At 31.8% G+C, this 19,345-nt stretch overlaps 2 protein-coding genes across 2 annotated transcripts; both read right to left on the bottom strand.

Annotated features, from left to right (window-relative positions):
• On the bottom strand, positions 1,391-3,912 carry LOC109332863 (peptidyl-prolyl cis-trans isomerase Pin1-like). Its single transcript, XM_019567974.1, has 2 exons — positions 3,521-3,912; positions 1,391-1,647 (listed from the first exon to the last, which is right to left on the bottom strand). The coding sequence occupies exons 1-2, from the start codon at positions 3,885-3,887 to the stop codon at positions 1,523-1,525; spliced, it is 492 nt and encodes a 163-aa protein (XP_019423519.1). The 5' UTR covers positions 3,888-3,912; the 3' UTR covers positions 1,391-1,522.
• On the bottom strand, positions 5,503-8,964 carry LOC109333412 (peptide methionine sulfoxide reductase A5-like). The gene is made up of 4 exons (XM_019568892.1): positions 8,600-8,964; positions 6,747-6,859; positions 6,501-6,645; positions 5,503-6,007 (listed from the first exon to the last, which is right to left on the bottom strand). The coding sequence occupies exons 1-4, from the start codon at positions 8,900-8,902 to the stop codon at positions 5,810-5,812; spliced, it is 759 nt and encodes a 252-aa protein (XP_019424437.1). The 5' UTR covers positions 8,903-8,964; the 3' UTR covers positions 5,503-5,809.

Genomic DNA, 19,345 nt, shown 5'->3' with positions numbered 1-19,345 from the left:
TTCAAGGTGAACAAAGGGCTTGCTCCCTTAGTAAAATTGGGATAAAATTGAGCCAAAATAATCTCGATTCAAGATAAATTCATGAGGAAGTGGGATCATAGTGTACAGTTTGTATTGATTTTTGATTGATGATCAAGAAGGAACGAAGTGCTCGACTCTGGCCCCATATATAAATGCAAACAGTAATGATGCAATGTTTTCACGTTAATTTCTAGAATTGTATCAATGTACATTCCCATCCTGTGTTGGTAAACTTTGATTTTTCTCTCCAAATTAGGCTTTTTTATAAGTCCAAGTACAATCTTAAAGAGTAGTAGGAGTACTCAAACCCCACAATTACAGCATCATCAGTCTTTAAGAGAGTAAAGAAAGACAAAAAAAAAAAGGACCGATACACTCGTCCTAGAAAGTAGCAATTATAGTACATTAGTACCAACAAAAGTAAAGATGGCAAAATGGGTATTACCAGCGTGCGCGTCTGTATAGCCCACATTTTTTTGCGGGCAGGGTATACAAATTTTGCCAGTTTTGCCCGCCAAGTTCGCAGACTGTTGGGAATTTTAAATAAGTTATGATGTAATATGATTTTTAATCTCTAAAAGAAATTGTAATATAATGTGATTTGTTATCATATAAAATATCAAAAATTTTGTTATTTTTATATCTTCAACTTTATTTAATTTAATTTCATTTATTATATGAATTTTTTATTTTTTTTAATTATTCGCGGACCGTTTGCATGCCCATTTTAAAATGGACAGGGCGATGTTTGCCCGTTAAACCAATGTGGACATACCCACACCCGCTTAAATTTTTGCGGGCAATGACAGGCGCAGGCTAAACGACGAGGCGGTCTGTTTTGCCATTTCTAAACAAAAGTAAGCCACACCCAAACGATATCCTTAATGGATATCAACACTTTGTTCTTATTTCAAATGCAGAATGAACAGAAAGTGAAATTTCAAGATTAAAAAAACAGTAAATTAGGAACTTGTGTTTGGTAATATTTCTCGCAAGATCACATTTTATGAAATAATCATTTGTAAGATACATCACATTCTAAAAGTAATCAGATTTTAGTCATGTTGCAAAACTTTGACTAACTTCTAATTAATATAGAATGTGATAACCCCAACAATTAAATTTTGTTTTTAAACAAACACAAATAACCTCTACTTCACACCAATTCAATAAAGAAAATAAATCCCTACTCACTAAATTCAATTAATAGTTAAAAAATAAGGACAAAATTGTCAAATCAATTACTCCTCATTTCAAGTGCTCTGACAATTTAAAGTTTAAATACTGTATCAAACACAGGTTTTTAGTAAAAAAAATGACATAACAAATTAAAACAATGAGTCCAAATCTTTATGAGATAACACTCAGCTATTAAAAAATACAAGCATACAAGTACTACAAGTTGGTGAAAACAATATATATATTATCCAAAAACATGACTCTGCCATGTTTTAATACATCATTAGGTCAGAGAAGTTAAGGTGATCAAGTGTATTTATGATCACTTTGTTCTCTTAATTATGTGGACTCCACTATCAGTATCCACTATATCACTAATTTCACCAACTTTAAGACCAAACGTTGCTTCTTCGAAAGGCTTCTGCATCTGCCCACGACCAAAAGGACCTGCACCGAAGAAACTATCCAATTCAGTTTCATTCATAAATTACTTTTAACTTGAAGAGAGATTAAGCATTTATCTCTCTTCAGACATGAATGTATCCAATCCTATAGGATTATGTAAAACATAATTTTACAGGTATGGGAATAATATTACATGAAAACCCTGTTACCATCATATCATGTTCATTCAATGCAGGCATCTAAATGTATCATCACCATGCAACGGCCCGACTTAAAAGCAGCACTGCAGCATTTTCTGTGGCAGAACCTCAAGCTCCGCCATGCCACAATACTGTTGCTAAAGGATGCCTATTAACTACTTTGCTTAAATCAGCATATTATATAAACCTAATCCTATTTAGGTACGGTCTAGCTAAGCCTAGCCCATGTTCTTACCTATCGGTAGGTAAAAGGAACACTGGTTTGATACACAGTTCCAAACAGATATGTAAAAGAGTGGTATGGATTCAGCAAAATATAAGCAATATGGAAAAATATCTTGTCCAAGGCAGGAAAGAGAAAACAAATGTACTCAGATGGCAGAGATGAAGATTGGGTTTTGATGGCAGTGAGGAGAGGAGCACAGGATAACGGCGGTGCTAGCAACTACAATGGAGATATCATACCAAAAAACGCAGTCGCCAGAGAAGCAGTCATCGAAAACATCGCCAAAAAATTGGGTTTATATACTGAACAGTAGTTTAAGGTGTTTTGGCTCTATACCCAAGGACTGCAATGATCATATGATTCTTGCCCAAAGACTGGTAGACACAATAGGATAGTCTTCCCAAACCAGTTGCAATCCAGAGTTTGGTGAAACAATAAAATAGGATAGGGTTATCATGTTGGCATATCCTATCCTGTTCACCCAACATGTTTTTTTACTATCCCATGGGGGAGCTGTGTTAGAAATGAGAAAGACAAGATAGTTTATTTTTCACCTCATACTCTTACAAATGAACACCACTACCACATTAATGCCATCATTATCTGTTGTGCACCAAACACTAGACAGAATAAGAGATTATCATTTTCACATCGTATCCTTCTCTTATCCTTCTCTCTATCCTATCCTAACCTGGCCAACATACTGGCCCTAAAATGACCATATCTCTATTCTCTAGAAGACTATGCAAAAACCAGCTCATGAAAGCTTCTGGTGACAGGATCCTGAATACGATTTTAGTTACCAATCTCACTTTTTTTGAGAGACCAGGGCATAGGCATGTGTTACCAAAGTTTCTCGGCTCAAAAAGGGGCACATTGGTGGGGGGGGATATATAAAAATATATATTTATTTAGAAAATAGTTTTTTACAATAAAATACTACATATAATCATATATAACTAATTATATAAAATATATGTAAGGGGTGATAGTCCCTCTTTAGATGTATCCCTCAATCTCACTAAACTAACTTAGAGACAGTGATACCTTATTCTAATTTATAATTCACAAATAAATTGACCAACAGCATTAAGTAATTTACTCATTTGATACACAAGTTAGACCTAATATACAGTATATACAAACAAATCTCCTAGGGTTTACATCATCCTCCCCAAATCCTCACAGACTTTAATTCAAATGACTGTTCTGCATCATTAATAAACAGTTTTCCTCCCAAAAGTTCAAAGATTCGATTCCTGTGAGCGACAGTGGTCGTAAGGGGCAGTTACGTTACGAACCCGGAAAAATGACAGTCCCTTACAAAATACTAAACAGTTTTCACTGCAACCATCACAATAACTAATATTAATATCAAGAACAATTATTCCAAACCTAAGCACAATTAAATCCAAAAATAAAACCACTTTTATCATAAACATAGAAGATAAATAAAATCATGTTGCAAATAAGTTCGTTAGTTACTGACCAAGATCACCGCCGCGTTTGGCTGAGCTGCAATCGGAGCAACGAGCCGCAACGTCCTCAAACTTAACCTTTCCCGAAACGATGTCGTCTCGAATTACCTTAATCTGAGAAACAGCGCTTTCTCTAGTAGTATTCTTGATAACGCGTCCTTCTGGATCCTTCCACGAAGCTTTTCTTCTAGAACCTTCGTGTTTGATCAATATATGCGATGCCCTAACTTCAACACCACCGCCACCACTACTACTACTACCATGTTTGTTCGATGATGACATCTTCGATTTCTTATCCTTTGGATTTTCCTTCTCCGCCGTAGAGATCGACGCTTTCTTCCTCTTCCGATCGGAATCTATCTTCGCCGTTCCGGTCATTGAAATGAAGCAAGTGAACGAGCTTTCGCTTTTATAGTGTGGTTCAGAATCGAGGGTGGTTATGCAATCTCAGACGTTCGTTCTATGTCGATCGTGTGGTTCAGATTAAACGTAGCTACTATTTTGCGCCGTGTATCATTTATCTCACTATATGCACTATTAATTAATTAAGTTTAGGGGGAGCATCTAGACACCCTAGCTGCTCATCCAGTTTGATTCGATGATGATTGAGCTCGAATTTGGTCAACTTTATTTAGTCTGGGGTCAAATTAGATTTGATCAATATTTAAAATCATGTAAGGGATAAGTATAATTTGACCTGACTTATTTATGGTTATTCATTCTTCATGTTTGTTTGTGTGATTATTCAATTGCATAAAAAGTATTGCAATCTCTTTGATCAAAGAATCATCGTTTCTCTAATTTTTTATCATATATATATATTGATTAACAAAACATCTACATGTATATCATTTTATATGTTAAGTTACATATCATTTTATCTTAAAATGTATGTATTATATTTAATCTCGTTTAGGTAGGGATTGAGTTTAAAGATTGACTCAATAAACATTTGTGGTCGGGTTAACTTATGGTCTAAGGCCATGTTCAGATTCAAAAAAGTATTTCGACCAACATTTAGGATCAAATAAGAGATAAGTCTTACTTGATTCAACCCTTCTCATGCTCACCCATAATTAAATTTCTCCTGAATTAACACAAGAATCTTCCTCAGAGATTTATTATTATTTTTTGGATAAAAGTATCATATTTTTTCAAATGATATATACCATCGATTACATTTGTTCTAGGGTCTATGAATTTTAGGGATTCAAAGAAAAATATGCTATTTTTAAGTGATATCATTTATTTAAACAAAGCTACTCCTTTGTACTACAAGGTGACTAATTTACTTAAATCTAATTGCTACCCCTTTCAATAACGGCTTCTTAAGAATTGCAACATGTGAATGTTGATAAGGGAAGCATTCAAATCCATCTTGCAGTAACCAACAATTTGATAGTGTGTTGTAGGCTATATTATATTTTATAGTATCACTTCAGTAATTGGCTTATAAATTATTGTTGTTTTATGTGAGGTTTGTTGTTGGTTGATTTTATGGCTTTAGACTAGCAAACATTACTAATATTATGGGGAAATCCTACTTTAGGGCAAATGTAAGTTTATATAAATTAATTTATAAAACAAAATCAATGTTAAAGCTTGAAATTAATATTTTTTATAAACTAGGAACTCTAATTTTTATTTCTTTCTCCCCCAAAAAATGTTAAGGAACAATCTCTATCAAGCACGAAGTTCTCTTTTATAGGGGCTCAATCAATGAGATGTTTCCTATTGAAAAATGACCTTTCTGATTTTATTTTTTTCCTATACTTCATTTTTTACTCATCCTAATAAGTACTTATGTTACTTAATGGATTTGAATTCATAATCTCCCGAAACAAGACAAACAAATTTATCGTTTTGCTAAGTCGCACCCTCTAGTACAAAAATATAGGGGAACAACTGCAACTAAACATTTAACCTAGACAAAAAATCATGAGATTGTGAAGATGAATTTTTTGTAAAGTATCACATTTTATGAACATTGGTCAGTAATAATCAAGGAATATCAAGCTGGAATTACTAGTTTTTCAGTTGTTGTCATATATCAAAGGGAACACAGTAAGAGACCACACACACAAAACAAAGCAAAAATATTTCTTTCTCGAAGGGTAAGGGAGCAAGTACAATAATTACAATACAATGGTTTCATTGGTCAGCACTATATGTTTGCTGAATTTTGATCAAGTTATTTCGGACCCTGCAACTGGTGCAAGCTATTGAACAAAACCCATCGGCACCGAAGCGAAGTACATCAGCTGAAGAATGAGAATCGGAGCAACTTACCTCAATGCCAACTACAATTCCCTCAAAATGGGCCAACCCTTTTTAATAATCTCATTGATCTTTGCATCAATTTGCTTTTGGATATTTGAAGGACAAAGTTCAGCAACATATCCATTCAATTTTGTTGCTAGGCTTGATCTCTCAAGCTCCTCCTGAGGCAGGTTTCCAATTAGCTGAATAAGGAAGGTATTTTGCTTCAGTTCAAATTTCTGTATTTTTAGAATAGAACAAGCAACGTTAGTCAACTTATGAACCTTAAAAGGCAACTTTCTAAAAGCTACAGAACTTACTCAAATTGTCTATAATAGAATACAAGAAAAATGGGAGACACGTGTGTGCGTATATTTTAGGCCAGAATAACAACCCTAGCAGCCAATGCTTGCATACTATTTACAATAATACAGAATGAATCAATAGATGGCAGCACAAAGTTCATGAGTTTAATTAACATGCTTCATGTTTTTCGGAACTCAGCAACCCTAATAGCCCTACTGTCGATATGCACAAGCAAATAGGTGGGTGTAGTTCTCTGACAAGTGACAACATATGCCAAATTGTCTCAGCACCACAAGTAAGCAGTATTAGAGACATAAAGTATGAGCATTTGGGTCCAAACCCTGACAGCTGCACAATTTCCCCATCCCCTTCCCGTAGAAAACTTTGCCTTATAAAAAATAAAAAATAACTTTTGGGATACAAAACCTGGTGCTCTGGCTCTGCGGGATAGAACATTCCAAGTTGTAGAATTTGAGTAGTCACAATGCTGCTTCTTGACCTGGTTTGTTCCAGTTCTTTGCTGACAGCAGCCATTCTTGATTCTTCAGTTCCATTAACAAAAATAATAGATCTGCCAGGGTGTAAGTATAGTTCAGTACTTGGCACTAAGCACGAGGCTGAATATCTAGAAAGATAGCAAGAAACTGTAGTTGGTATCAATACTACTCTTACCTGTACTGATTACCCACATCAGGACCTTGGCCATATACTTGCCTCGGATCATGGCTTGACCAAAAGACATCCAAGAGCTCCCTAAAACTAATCATCCCTGGATCATACTCAACCTGCATTGTATTAGTAAACCATAATGGCAAATTCAGAAAAATCATCAAAGTTCAACTCGTATTAATAAACCAACGGAATTATATTTGGAGTCAAAGATGTATTACCAATTAATCAATTTAATTTATGGTATATCTATAAGAAAAACAAAAAAATTGTCAACATGCATACTTCATGAATTCCAGAATAAAGCAAGCACACTTTGATAAAGCATGTCACATTGTTACCTTCACCAGACAAATAAAAAGGGTAGCCCAGTGCGTAAGGCATCTATCTACCTAGTGGGGTCTGGAGAGGGTCGTTTTATGTAGCCTTTCCCCCACATGAGGCTCCAGAGTTTGAACCCATGATCTATACCAAAAGAAGTAACTAAATAAAACTAACCACAATTCCTAATTCCTACCACTCATAACTTGAATTTCTAATTGTTCCATAAATCTGCCAAAAACATGACTATTCCTTGTTTCATAAAAGTATACACATTGATATAATTCATATCCGAGTAGGTGACAGAAGGCACTAGTCTGACAGAAGCCTGTGGAAACTTATAAGAACTAAGAAGAGTGTAAAATTTCTCTCAAGCATAGGTGTGGAACATGCCAAACAATGGGCATCCTTTATGGGGCCATCAGTGGGCGTTGTTATGACTTAAATTTTCTGTGGAAACAGCAGATCTTGAGCTGATATTGGAGAACATAGAGAAAACCCCTAAGGTACTTGAGAAGGTGGGCTCTCATACCTAACAAGCTGAACTTTTGGATTGGGCTCTCCCTTGGATATTTGAGTGTACTTATTGCTTGAACTGTGATAGTCAATCTAAATGTAAAATTCTTAGGAAAAGAAGTAGCATTGTAGCAATCAGTAAACAACACTGTTCAATTACGGGTAAGACTAGTCCCAACTGCCCATAATTTGCAGAAACGAAATAATAACCATCCTAGAGAACTGCAAACTACATAAAGAGAGGGGGACGTAATGCCATAAGGTCTTCGAACTGTAACATCTCCTAATTACACTTCAAAAAGAACACCATGCTCTTACTGCCACAAATAGCTCAGTCACAAATAGCATCTTGTCTACTAACCAAAAGATAGGCTTTCCAAGGAAGAAAGGATGCAATGCCCAAGAAACACAAAGGAAGACACGAAAACAATGACAATGCTGGGAGAGCCTACAGCATACTTATGCACCCCACACCACCCACAGACACACACTTCGGGCCTTTAAACACAGCCGATGATCATTGCGCCTAGTAGCACCAATCAAACTTAAGAAGCATTTTGAACACAATTTTAAGGAATATCAATATCCTCTATACATGTTAAGTGTTCATATACCTCACTCCAAGATATCTTACACATGTAGGTAGCCTTTGGCATGACAGTATAACAGAATAGAACAAAAAAATAGGAAGAAAAAGAACAGCACATAATAGAGTGGTTCTTTTCTGTTTTCTTTGATTCCATTCACCGATTTAAATTTCAGTCCACAACCACAAACATTGTGGTTTTCAGTGTCTACGCAACTACTTTGTGATCGCAATTATAACCCCATAGGCAGCATTTTTTTCACAACAATGATTCCATCCATTCAAACATAAAACATATGATGAATCCCACACATTATGTTCTATCTTATTCTAACACCTTACTAAATCAAACATACTCAAAACCCTATTATATACAATAATAATCAAAACAATACCAAAAACTAAAAAAATCAAAATGAAAGAAATTGAGAACCTGAACAGATTCAGCGTGATCAGCCAAACTTCTATATTCAGGATTAAGCTTAGATCCACCGGAATATCCAGCGGTGGTTCGAATAACTCCGGGAATGCATCCAAACACCGCTTCCGATCGCCAGAAACTGCCGAGAGCGAAAACGGCTACCTTGAATCGTTGTTGTGAGTCTGATTTGTCGCGAGAAGTTTCATGAACTCGATCTGGGAACCTTATGGAGAGGGTTTTGTCGAAGAAAAGTACTGTGAGAATTATGAATACAAAGAGAAGAAGGTGAAGCTTCTTCTTCTCTGAAACTGCCATTTTTTCTTTTCTTTTTTTGCAATGATGCAAAACTCGTGGAAGAGTTGCGTTTTGATGGGTTTAATTGAAAGTGAATGGGTACAAAACGTTGTCGTTTTGTAGAAAGTTGATAATAAAGCAACATATCCAAGTTATTTTTTATCAACTAAATCATTCTTGATGTACCAAAAAAAACTAAATCATTGTTGTATTCAATATTGTGAAACCCGAGCCGGACGTCAAACTGGTAGAGGTCCCGTATTTGGTTTAATCGGTTTAAACGGTTGAACCGTCCGATCTGACCGGGTTAACTTCCCGGGTTAATTTGGTTTAACCAGGTTTAACACGATCAGATCAGAATTTCCCATGTTCAAAGCGATCGAACTCTCATTCGGTTAAGACTACGATACAAAGCTGTTTTCAAGTCTGGTCAGCTGTTAGACCGGTCCGGTTCTCACAACACTGGTTGTATTAGTGAGTCAATAATAATTAATTATGAATGATTATTAACGATGAAAACATGTTAGGTCAGACTTTGCTCTAAATAGACATAACCTATGTAGTAAGTAGGAGCTTAGACTTGACCTTAGTCTGTTTTAAAAAAAATTAAAGCTTATGCCTGACTTTGCCTTTAACTGTCATTATATTATTTATCATTTATTTTCGATTATCATTGACTCTTTGATAAAAGTAATATATATAAATGATGAATGATTTATTGACTGTGTATAAATCTTTATATCATCATTACACTATTTATATTTTATAATTGTTTGGCAATAGTTGAGTTTTGGTATTTGGTATTAATTAAGGCCTTGTTGCGTGAAATAAGAATGTGATTGAAAGCATTAAGGAATTAATGGGTAGGTGCATGGGAATTGCAGTTTTTATGTTGAGGAAAATATGTATGTACCGAAAATATATAATTTTTATACATTATTTACTATATATTTATATTTAATTATCATTGATTCTTAAGAAAAAATAATCTAAAAAAAGAATAATATAATGATTAAGTATAAATCTTCGTAAATATTATACTCTTGTTTCATGATGAATATAATATGTATGGCGTTTGGAGTACAACTTCTTCAACAACCTAACCCACCTTATGTGTCATCTTCCCATGATTAATAGTGGGGTTTTAGACTTAGAATCCAACACGTAATATCAACTCTTCTAATCCATAATATCCTCACCATGTGTCATTGAAGTGTGGGAGATCAGGAGATTTTTTTGGTACTACTAAATATATTTTTTCCGTGAATAAGGAATTAATCTTTTTTTTGTGTGCGTGGTTGCCCCTTCTAAGATTTGTTACTCTTAAAAATTGAATCATTTTTTTCCTGAAAATTTAGTAGGACCTTAAATCACTAGACCAATATATTGTTGGTAAGTCAAGATTATATGTTTTATATTAAATTTTATGCTTAAATATAATTTTCATATATAATTATTTATCATTTTTTTATATTTTTTTTAGGTTTTATTCTTTATATTATTGAAAATGACTAATACTCATATGTGATAAATGTCATGGTTAATAAAATTGTCAATTGTGGTGTTGACATATCATCAACTAATACTAAAATCAAAACATTAATTTGAAATATAGACTAAAAACTAAAAAAATATAGTAAGGAGAGGCTAAAATTAAAATTGTTTATACACACATAGACTAAAAAATATATAGGTTTTAAATTCTTATAGGATTTTTCCTCTTATGTTTTTTTTGTTGGAGATCATTGTTATTTGTTAATTCCACATCCCAACAATTAAGTTGAGTAGTTGTCAATATTGTCCACTCTTGTATAGAACCACATGGTCCATTTAATGGCAAAAATAGGATTTTATAAATAAAATGATAAAAACGTCATTACATATTTTCTTTTATGTGTTACCGGAGAGGATCTTTACTCTTACTATACTCTCTATCTAGAATTCACCATTTCCCCAATAATGGAGAGTCTAGTACTATATATATTAAGAAAATGATATATGTATGATACTTTATTTATTAATGATTTATTTACAAATAACATATGTCACTTTTTTGTAGATATAAAGATTAATAAAAATATATAGTAAAACAATATAACATTACTCCTATAAAATATGAGAAGAAAATCAACTTATTTTTATTTTAAAACTTTTTAATTAAAAGATAATTTAAAATTATGATCGTTATGTGTCATAATCTCCTTCAAGTAGTACAATAGGGGATCTAAATTCCCCCAATCCCCAAGTCCACTCATTTCTAGTTGTGTAACACAATTTTTGATACACATCTGGTAAAAGTATGATGTGTATAATGTTTTATTTAATTTTAAAAATATTTTTGTAGAAAATAATTAAATATGATAAATGTCCTAATTTTGTTGGCTAGAGGAGATAATTTATCTCATTCTATCAGGAGATACATTATTTTCTATGAATAAAGAGATGGTTTTATTTTTAATTTTGGCTCATGACTTTAGAGGTTACTATAAGGTAGCAACAAACCTGAAGCTTTTCCTTAGTTATCAATGATATGTAAATTTGTTATTAACTGTATTTATCAGTTGATTATTAGGGGGAAGTGAAATTACTGAAAAAGATCATTATCTTATTAATCAACCCATGCACCTGATTAAGATGATTTTGTACATCATTGAGTGGTGTAAAAAGTGACGTGAAAATTAGCGTGAGAATGTTATTTATCATGAAAATATAATACCAAAGATTAAAATAAAAATCTAAAATTTTGATCTATTTATGTGACTATGGTATCAAATTTTGTTGTATGATATTAAGCAAGGAAGGACAATAGGAGAAGACTCCTTCTATAGACAATTGGGCCCATTTGCATGTGCATTAAATAGACAAAATTAAGTATGCATTTTTTGGTTTCTAACCTATATCTTCGTACTGGAGGCAATCATGTTCGAGCCGAAAACATTCACAGGTATGTGGGACTAACTCTCTCAGCGGACATTTTTTCCATCTACAAGACTCGAACCTGAGACCTTACTTAAGAAGAATCAAACATGTACCACTTGAACCAACATCGGTTACTAAATTAAGCATGCATATGTGAGAGGAGCAATAATTTAAATGTAATATTCATGTACTAATAATATAAAAATTTATATAGCCCCTGAATGTATTATTCATTTTCATTATTTTTATTTTAGAGTCAATGATAATAAAATATAAATAATAAATAATGTAGTGATAATATAAAAATATCTTATACTATCAGTATATACATCTTTTAATCTAATTTAATCTCGAAAAAACATGGTTCAATTTTATAAGGACATGCTGAGTACAACAATAATATAGGTCCCATGTCCTTCCTATACATGATTTCTAAGGTAATTGGAAGGAAGACAATTCAGTACTTCTAATTGTATGGACAAGTACTTTGTCCCATTATTATTGAGAATGTTTAACTTTGGATTAAGACTCTCCAACCACTTGCTAGTACTAATTACTTAGCCAATATCTTAACTGTTTGTGAATTGGGTTTTGGATGGAAAGGAAATGGAAGGTTTTGGGATTATCTCGTAAATGTATTTCATGACTATAAAATCTTCTTTTTCTCTTCTCTCTTATCCAAAACGCAATTTGCAAATAAACACGTAGTATATAGCAAATTACCAATAACTAAAACTACATGCAAATGTTATGCTATATACCAATAATGCTATATAACACCTCTTGTTATTGGTTAAGCAAATAGTAATATATTCAATGACTTAATAATTTAATAAAATTTTAATCAATAAGAAAAAGTGACCCATGAATGAGTACATGGGAATGAGAATAGGATAATAGATGTTATTCATATATATAATGTAGCAAGTGTGAGACAAAGATGAAAAACAATGCTATTTGGTATCACTACCTCCTAAATCTTGCCTTGAATTTATGCTGATAAACTTCCACTGCTCAAATGCTTAGACTATGGTTGGAGTTATGATGTATGTACAACATCGAAAAATGCGGCTAATGTGGTGATAATTGTGATGACAATGTCGTTGTTGAATACAATTTAAAATAGAGACTCTATCCTTCCTATTTGATCAACGAGATAAGTGACTTAAAAATAACTTCATGGCATGGGATGGTAAGTCCCATGTCATGATTGAAGCCGAACTCTTCCTCGGCCCTTTCGAGCAAACTTTGAAACCATGGATGAGGCAACAATGAAATTGGGATGATATATCGAGTCCTATTTTCCCCAACATAAACTACAAAATGACCTTTTGGTACATCTTCAGGAAGAAAACCCTCTTCATTATAGCCTTGTTTCTTTGTAAAACTTGAGCATTTTTTGAGAATTTTCTTGAGAACATATGCTTGTGATGATAGCTTATTGGATTTTCTAAGGGTCATTTTGTTGCTCTTGAAGCTTTCACTTTTGGCTAGGGGTGTGTGTGTCCTTAAATTTTCGTTTGGGTGCTATAGAAGTGTGATTTGTGGGCTTAGAAAGTTGAGGTATTTATCATTGGACATATAGGTGTACGGAAAACAGAAATTGACATAGACAAACTAATTCACATGGATGTAGGGTAGGGATATATAGGAGATACCACAAGTTATTGTTTATGAGCCTAAATTCTCAACCATTCCAACAACATTTCATACTTATTTAACATCTACATAAAATATCAATGTTTCTCTCATTTATCCTATGTATCAATTTTAGCTTACTTAACAAGGTTTTCATACAAAATAGTCTTTTATAATAATAATATAAGAGGGAGAATCACTTGTAAGTTAAGAAAAATTACTTCGCATCCTAATTATTTATTCTATGAAAATTTAATGGTTCAGATCTACCGACTAATTCAATTCTCGTGAAACACTACATCTTAGCTTTTTATTCTATGAAAATCTAATGGTTCATGTGATTTGAATTAATCAATAGACTTGAACCATTAGATTTTCATAGAATAAATGACTAAGATATGGAGTATGGTTTTTTATCTTTATAGTAAGTGGACCCCTCATAGTTATAAAAGTGTTATAAAATTTGGTACCAGAAAATATAAATACAAGGTATTAATATTGAACATTATTACTATTAGTACTACAAAGAGGATTATTACCAAAATCCTATTTAAGAAATAAAGTGATAAGGAAATTAGTGATTTAAATCTCATATATTAAAAAATATTAACATAACAACATTTGTCTATTAAAAAAGAGCCTTATTTGCATCATATTATTTAATTTTTCCCGTTTTTTTCTATCTTCATTTTATTTCAATCAACCAAAACCCAAATCAGTATTTTCATACAATATGGATTTATTGGTGTTGGCATAGTATTGTATAAAAGCTATTTTTCAATTAAATTAAAGAAAAATATTTAGAGGTTTGTATAAGTAGTATATCCTGAATGCACTAAATACTGATATTTACTCTCATTTATGTAAATATACTATTTTTATTTTGGATGTTCAACCATGATATAAAAAACAAGTCTTTTAGTTTCACTACGTACTTAGAATTTATGTGAAATTTAAGGTAATTAGTTAATTGGATCACGTACATGATAAAGACATTTTGAGAATATAAAATATGAATGGAATGTATGCTTTAATTAATTTGGTGTTTCAAAATTTGTTTCATTGTTTCTTATACTATTTAGAAGAATATCGAATATTATTACGTAGGATAATTATCTTCCCTAAGCAATAATATGGTCATATATAAATATTCCAAAAGGAACTAATTACAATAAAAAACCACAAGAGAATTAAATCTATATATGCATGAGAAATGAAGCTATATATGCATGCTGTCATTGTAGAATGCTTTACATAATGAGAGGTAATCACACTTCACAAACAAATGAGATTCTCTCTCTTTATTTATATATATATATATATATAAATTGATAATAAAACTATTCTTGTTTTATTTTAAAGATTACTTGAGTAATAAGTTAACTAATTAGTTTATAGATTAGTGGTTTCTAAAATATTTAGCTAGTAATATTAGAAAGATAGAATTTTATTAGAAAACTTCACGATTCAATGTTCATTATGCTAGATAAGCTAAAGAATAAATCTCTAAATATATGATCATGTTCAAACTAGTAGAGAATAGAGATGTTCATGTTCTATTTAGTTTTGTCAAATGTGTTATCTGACGTTTTAAATTGTACTCTATTACGGTGTTAATATGTTAGGTTCGAAAGTCTTCGTAGTTACTTCATGATCACAATTGTAGACATATCAGTCATATTTTTTCATAATTTCCAAATTGCGATAAAACAACACAACCAATATTTGTCTCGCCCTAAGCATATTGTTTATGTTTTTTTATATTACCAAGTGTATCTTCTTACTTTTTGGTGAAGAATTAACCACTTTCGGATGTATAATTGTTTCTCCGAATAAGTGTTGTTCTCATGAATGAAACCCTTAACATTTTGGTCCTTACACCACTAGACCAATAACTTGTTAGTAAACATATTGTCTATGTGATGCTACTTCTTTAGAAAAACAAGAATTTAAATCAAACCAAGATATTAAATGGACCATGAAGAAAAATGAGTGGGTTCTAAAAATTATGCGCCACTAGTACCTCTCTCTTTATAGCAACATAGCTTTATGATCATGTTCCTTAGGCCTAAAAAGATTTGTTTTAATGGCACCATGGCCAACTTAGCTATTCTATCTATCCTTGTACATCTAACAAATTCAATGTGAAACTTAAACTATAAAGTTTTCTCATCTAATAGATTAATTTTTTGAATTGTGACGATTAGACTCTCTAAGTCGTAACCAAACAAAGTATCAACAAGAGAAACATGGGGAACAATCACTAAAAATTGGTATATACAAGATTGTGTTGTTACCGTAGCTTACAACAATTATAAATGACACACATGACCATGTCGTCCCATGTCCTTCCTATACATGATTTCTAAGGTAATTGGAAGGAAGACAATTCAGTACTTCTAATTGTATGGACAAGTACTTTGTCCCATTATTATTGAGAATGTTTAACTTTGGATTAAGACTCTCCAACCACTTGCTAGTACTAATTACTTAGCCAATATCTTAACTGTTTGTGAATTGGGTTTTGGATGGAAAGGAAATGGAAGGTTTTGGGATTATCTCGTAAATGTATTTCATGACTATAAAATCTTCTTTTTCTCTTCTCTCTTATCCAAAACGCAATTTGCAAATAAACACGTAGTATATAGCAAATTACCAATAACTAAAACTACATGCAAATGTTATGCTATATACCAATAATGCTATATAACACCTCTTGTTATTGGTTAAGCAAATAGTAATATATTCAATGACTTAATAATTTAATAAAATTTTAATCAATAAGAAAAAGTGACCCATGAATGAGTACATGGGAATGAGAATAGGATAATAGATGTTATTCATATATATAATGTAGCAAGTGTGAGACAAAGATGAAAAACAATGCTATTTGGTATCACTACCTCCTAAATCTTGCCTTGAATTTATGCTGATAAACTTCCACTGCTCAAATGCTTAGACTATGGTTGGAGTTATGATGTATGTACAACATCGAAAAATGCGGCTAATGTGGTGATAATTGTGATGACAATGTCGTTGTTGAATACAATTTAAAATAGAGACTCTATCCTTCCTATTTGATCAACGAGATAAGTGACTTAAAAATAACTTCATGGCATGGGATGGTAAGTCCCATGTCATGATTGAAGCCGAACTCTTCCTCGGCCCTTTCGAGCAAACTTTGAAACCATGGATGAGGCAACAATGAAATTGGGATGATATATCGAGTCCTATTTTCCCCAACATAAACTACAAAATGACCTTTTGGTACATCTTCAGGAAGAAAACCCTCTTCATTATAGCCTTGTTTCTTTGTAAAACTTGAGCATTTTTTGAGAATTTTCTTGAGAACATATGCTTGTGATGATAGCTTATTGGATTTTCTAAGGGTCATTTTGTTGCTCTTGAAGCTTTCACTTTTGGCTAGGGGTGTGTGTGTCCTTAAATTTTCGTTTGGGTGCTATAGAAGTGTGATTTGTGGGCTTAGAAAGTTGAGGTATTTATCATTGGACATATAGGTGTACGGAAAACAGAAATTGACATAGACAAACTAATTCACATGGATGTAGGGTAGGGATATATAGGAGATACCACAAGTTATTGTTTATGAGCCTAAATTCTCAACCATTCCAACAACATTTCATACTTATTTAACATCTACATAAAATATCAATGTTTCTCTCATTTATCCTATGTATCAATTTTAGCTTACTTAACAAGGTTTTCATACAAAATAGTCTTTTATAATAATAATATAAGAGGGAGAATCACTTGTAAGTTAAGAAAAATTACTTCGCATCCTAATTATTTATTCTATGAAAATTTAATGGTTCAGATCTACCGACTAATTCAATTCTCGTGAAACACTACATCTTAGCTTTTTATTCTATGAAAATCTAATGGTTCATGTGATTTGAATTAATCAATAGACTTGAACCATTAGATTTTCATAGAATAAATGACTAAGATATGGAGTATGGTTTTTTATCTTTATAGTAAGTGGACCCCTCATAGTTATAAAAGTGTTATAAAATTTGGTACCAGAAAATATAAATACAAGGTATTAATATTGAACATTATTACTATTAGTACTACAAAGAGGATTATTACCAAAATCCTATTTAAGAAATAAAGTGATAAGGAAATTAGTGATTTAAATCTCATATATTAAAAAATATTAACATAACAACATTTGTCTATTAAAAAAGAGCCTTATTTGCATCATATTATTTAATTTTTCCCGTTTTTTTCTATCTTCATTTTATTTCAATCAACCAAAACCCAAATCAGTATTTTCATACAATATGGATTTATTGGTGTTGGCATAGTATTGTATAAAAGCTATTTTTCAATTAAATTAAAGAAAAATATTTAGAGGTTTGTATAAGTAGTATATCCTGAATGCACTAAATACTGATATTTACTCTCATTTATGTAAATATACTATTTTTATTTTGGATGTTCAACCATGATATAAAAAACAAGTCTTTTAGTTTCACTACGTACTTAGAATTTATGTGAAATTTAAGGTAATTAGTTAATTGGATCACGTACATGATAAAGACATTTTGAGAATATAAAATATGAATGGAATGTATGCTTTAATTAATTTGGTGTTTCAAAATTTGTTTCATTGTTTCTTATACTATTTAGAAGAATATCGAATATTATTACGTAGGATAATTATCTTCCCTAAGCAATAATATGGTCATATATAAATATTCCAAAAGGAACTAATTACAATAAAAAACCACAAGAGAATTAAATCTATATATGCATGAGAAATGAAGCTATATATGCATGCTGTCATTGTAGAATGCTTTACATAATGAGAGGTAATCACACTTCACAAACAAATGAGATTCTCTCTCTTTATTTATATATATATATATATATAAATTGATAATAAAACTATTCTTGTTTTATTTTAAAGATTACTTGAGTAATAAGTTAACTAATTAGTTTATAGATTAGTGGTTTCTAAAATATTTAGCTAGTAATATTAGAAAGATAGAATTTTATTAGAAAACTTCACGATTCAATGTTCATTATGCTAGATAAGCTAAAGAATAAATCTCTAAATATATGATCATGTTCAAACTAGTAGAGAATAGAGATGTTCATGTTCTATTTAGTTTTGTCAAATGTGTTATCTGACGTTTTAAATTGTACTCTATTACGGTGTTAATATGTTAGGTTCGAAAGTCTTCGTAGTTACTTCATGATCACAATTGTAGACATATCAGTCATATTTTTTCATAATTTCCAAATTGCGATAAAACAACACAACCAATATTTGTCTCGCCCTAAGCATATTGTTTATGTTTTTTTATATTACCAAGTGTATCTTCTTACTTTTTGGTGAAGAATTAACCACTTTCGGATGTATAATTGTTTCTCCGAATAAGTGTTGTTCTCATGAATGAAACCCTTAACATTTTGGTCCTTACACCACTAGACCAATAACTTGTTAGTAAACATATTGTCTATGTGATGCTACTTCTTTAGAAAAACAAGAATTTAAATCAAACCAAGATATTAAATGGACCATGAAGAAAAATGAGTGGGTTCTAAAAATTATGCGCCACTAGTACCTCTCTCTTTATAGCAACATAGCTTTATGATCATGTTCCTTAGGCCTAAAAAGATTTGTTTTAATGGCACCATGGCCAACTTAGCTATTCTATCTATCCTTGTACATCTAACAAATTCAATGTGAAACTTAAACTATAAAGTTTTCTCATCTAATAGATTAATTTTTTGAATTGTGACGATTAGACTCTCTAAGTCGTAACCAAACAAAGTATCAACAAGAGAAACATGGGGAACAATCACTAAAAATTGGTATATACAAGATTGTGTTGTTACCGTAGCTTACAACAATTATAAATGACACACATGACCATG

Source organism: Lupinus angustifolius, chromosome LG18 (assembly GCF_001865875.1).
Source record: "Lupinus angustifolius cultivar Tanjil chromosome LG18, LupAngTanjil_v1.0, whole genome shotgun sequence".
NCBI lineage: Eukaryota > Viridiplantae > Streptophyta > Magnoliopsida > Fabales > Fabaceae > Lupinus > Lupinus angustifolius.
This window is presented reverse-complemented; position numbering and strand designations above follow the sequence as displayed.

What these genes read in the sequence shown, in the direction of transcription:
- LOC109332863 (XM_019567974.1), bottom strand. Translation starts at nt 3,887, where the DNA reads ATGACCGGAACGGCGAAGATAGATTCCGATCGGAAGAGGAAGAAAGCG. An exon ending in CAAACGCGGCGGTGATCTTG is followed by an intron (nt 1,648 to 3,520) that starts GTCAGTAACTAA and finishes TCTTCGGTGCAG; the next exon opens with GTCCTTTTGGTCGTGGGCAG.
- LOC109333412 (XM_019568892.1), bottom strand. Translation starts at nt 8,902, where the DNA reads ATGGCAGTTTCAGAGAAGAAGAAGCTTCACCTTCTTCTCTTTGTATTC. An exon ending in ATCACGCTGAATCTGTTCAG is followed by an intron (nt 6,860 to 8,599) that starts GTTCTCAATTTC and finishes AATACAATGCAG; the next exon opens with GTTGAGTATGATCCAGGGAT. An exon ending in GATGTGGGTAATCAGTACAG is followed by an intron (nt 6,646 to 6,746) that starts GTAAGAGTAGTA and finishes ACACCCTGGCAG; the next exon opens with ATCTATTATTTTTGTTAATG.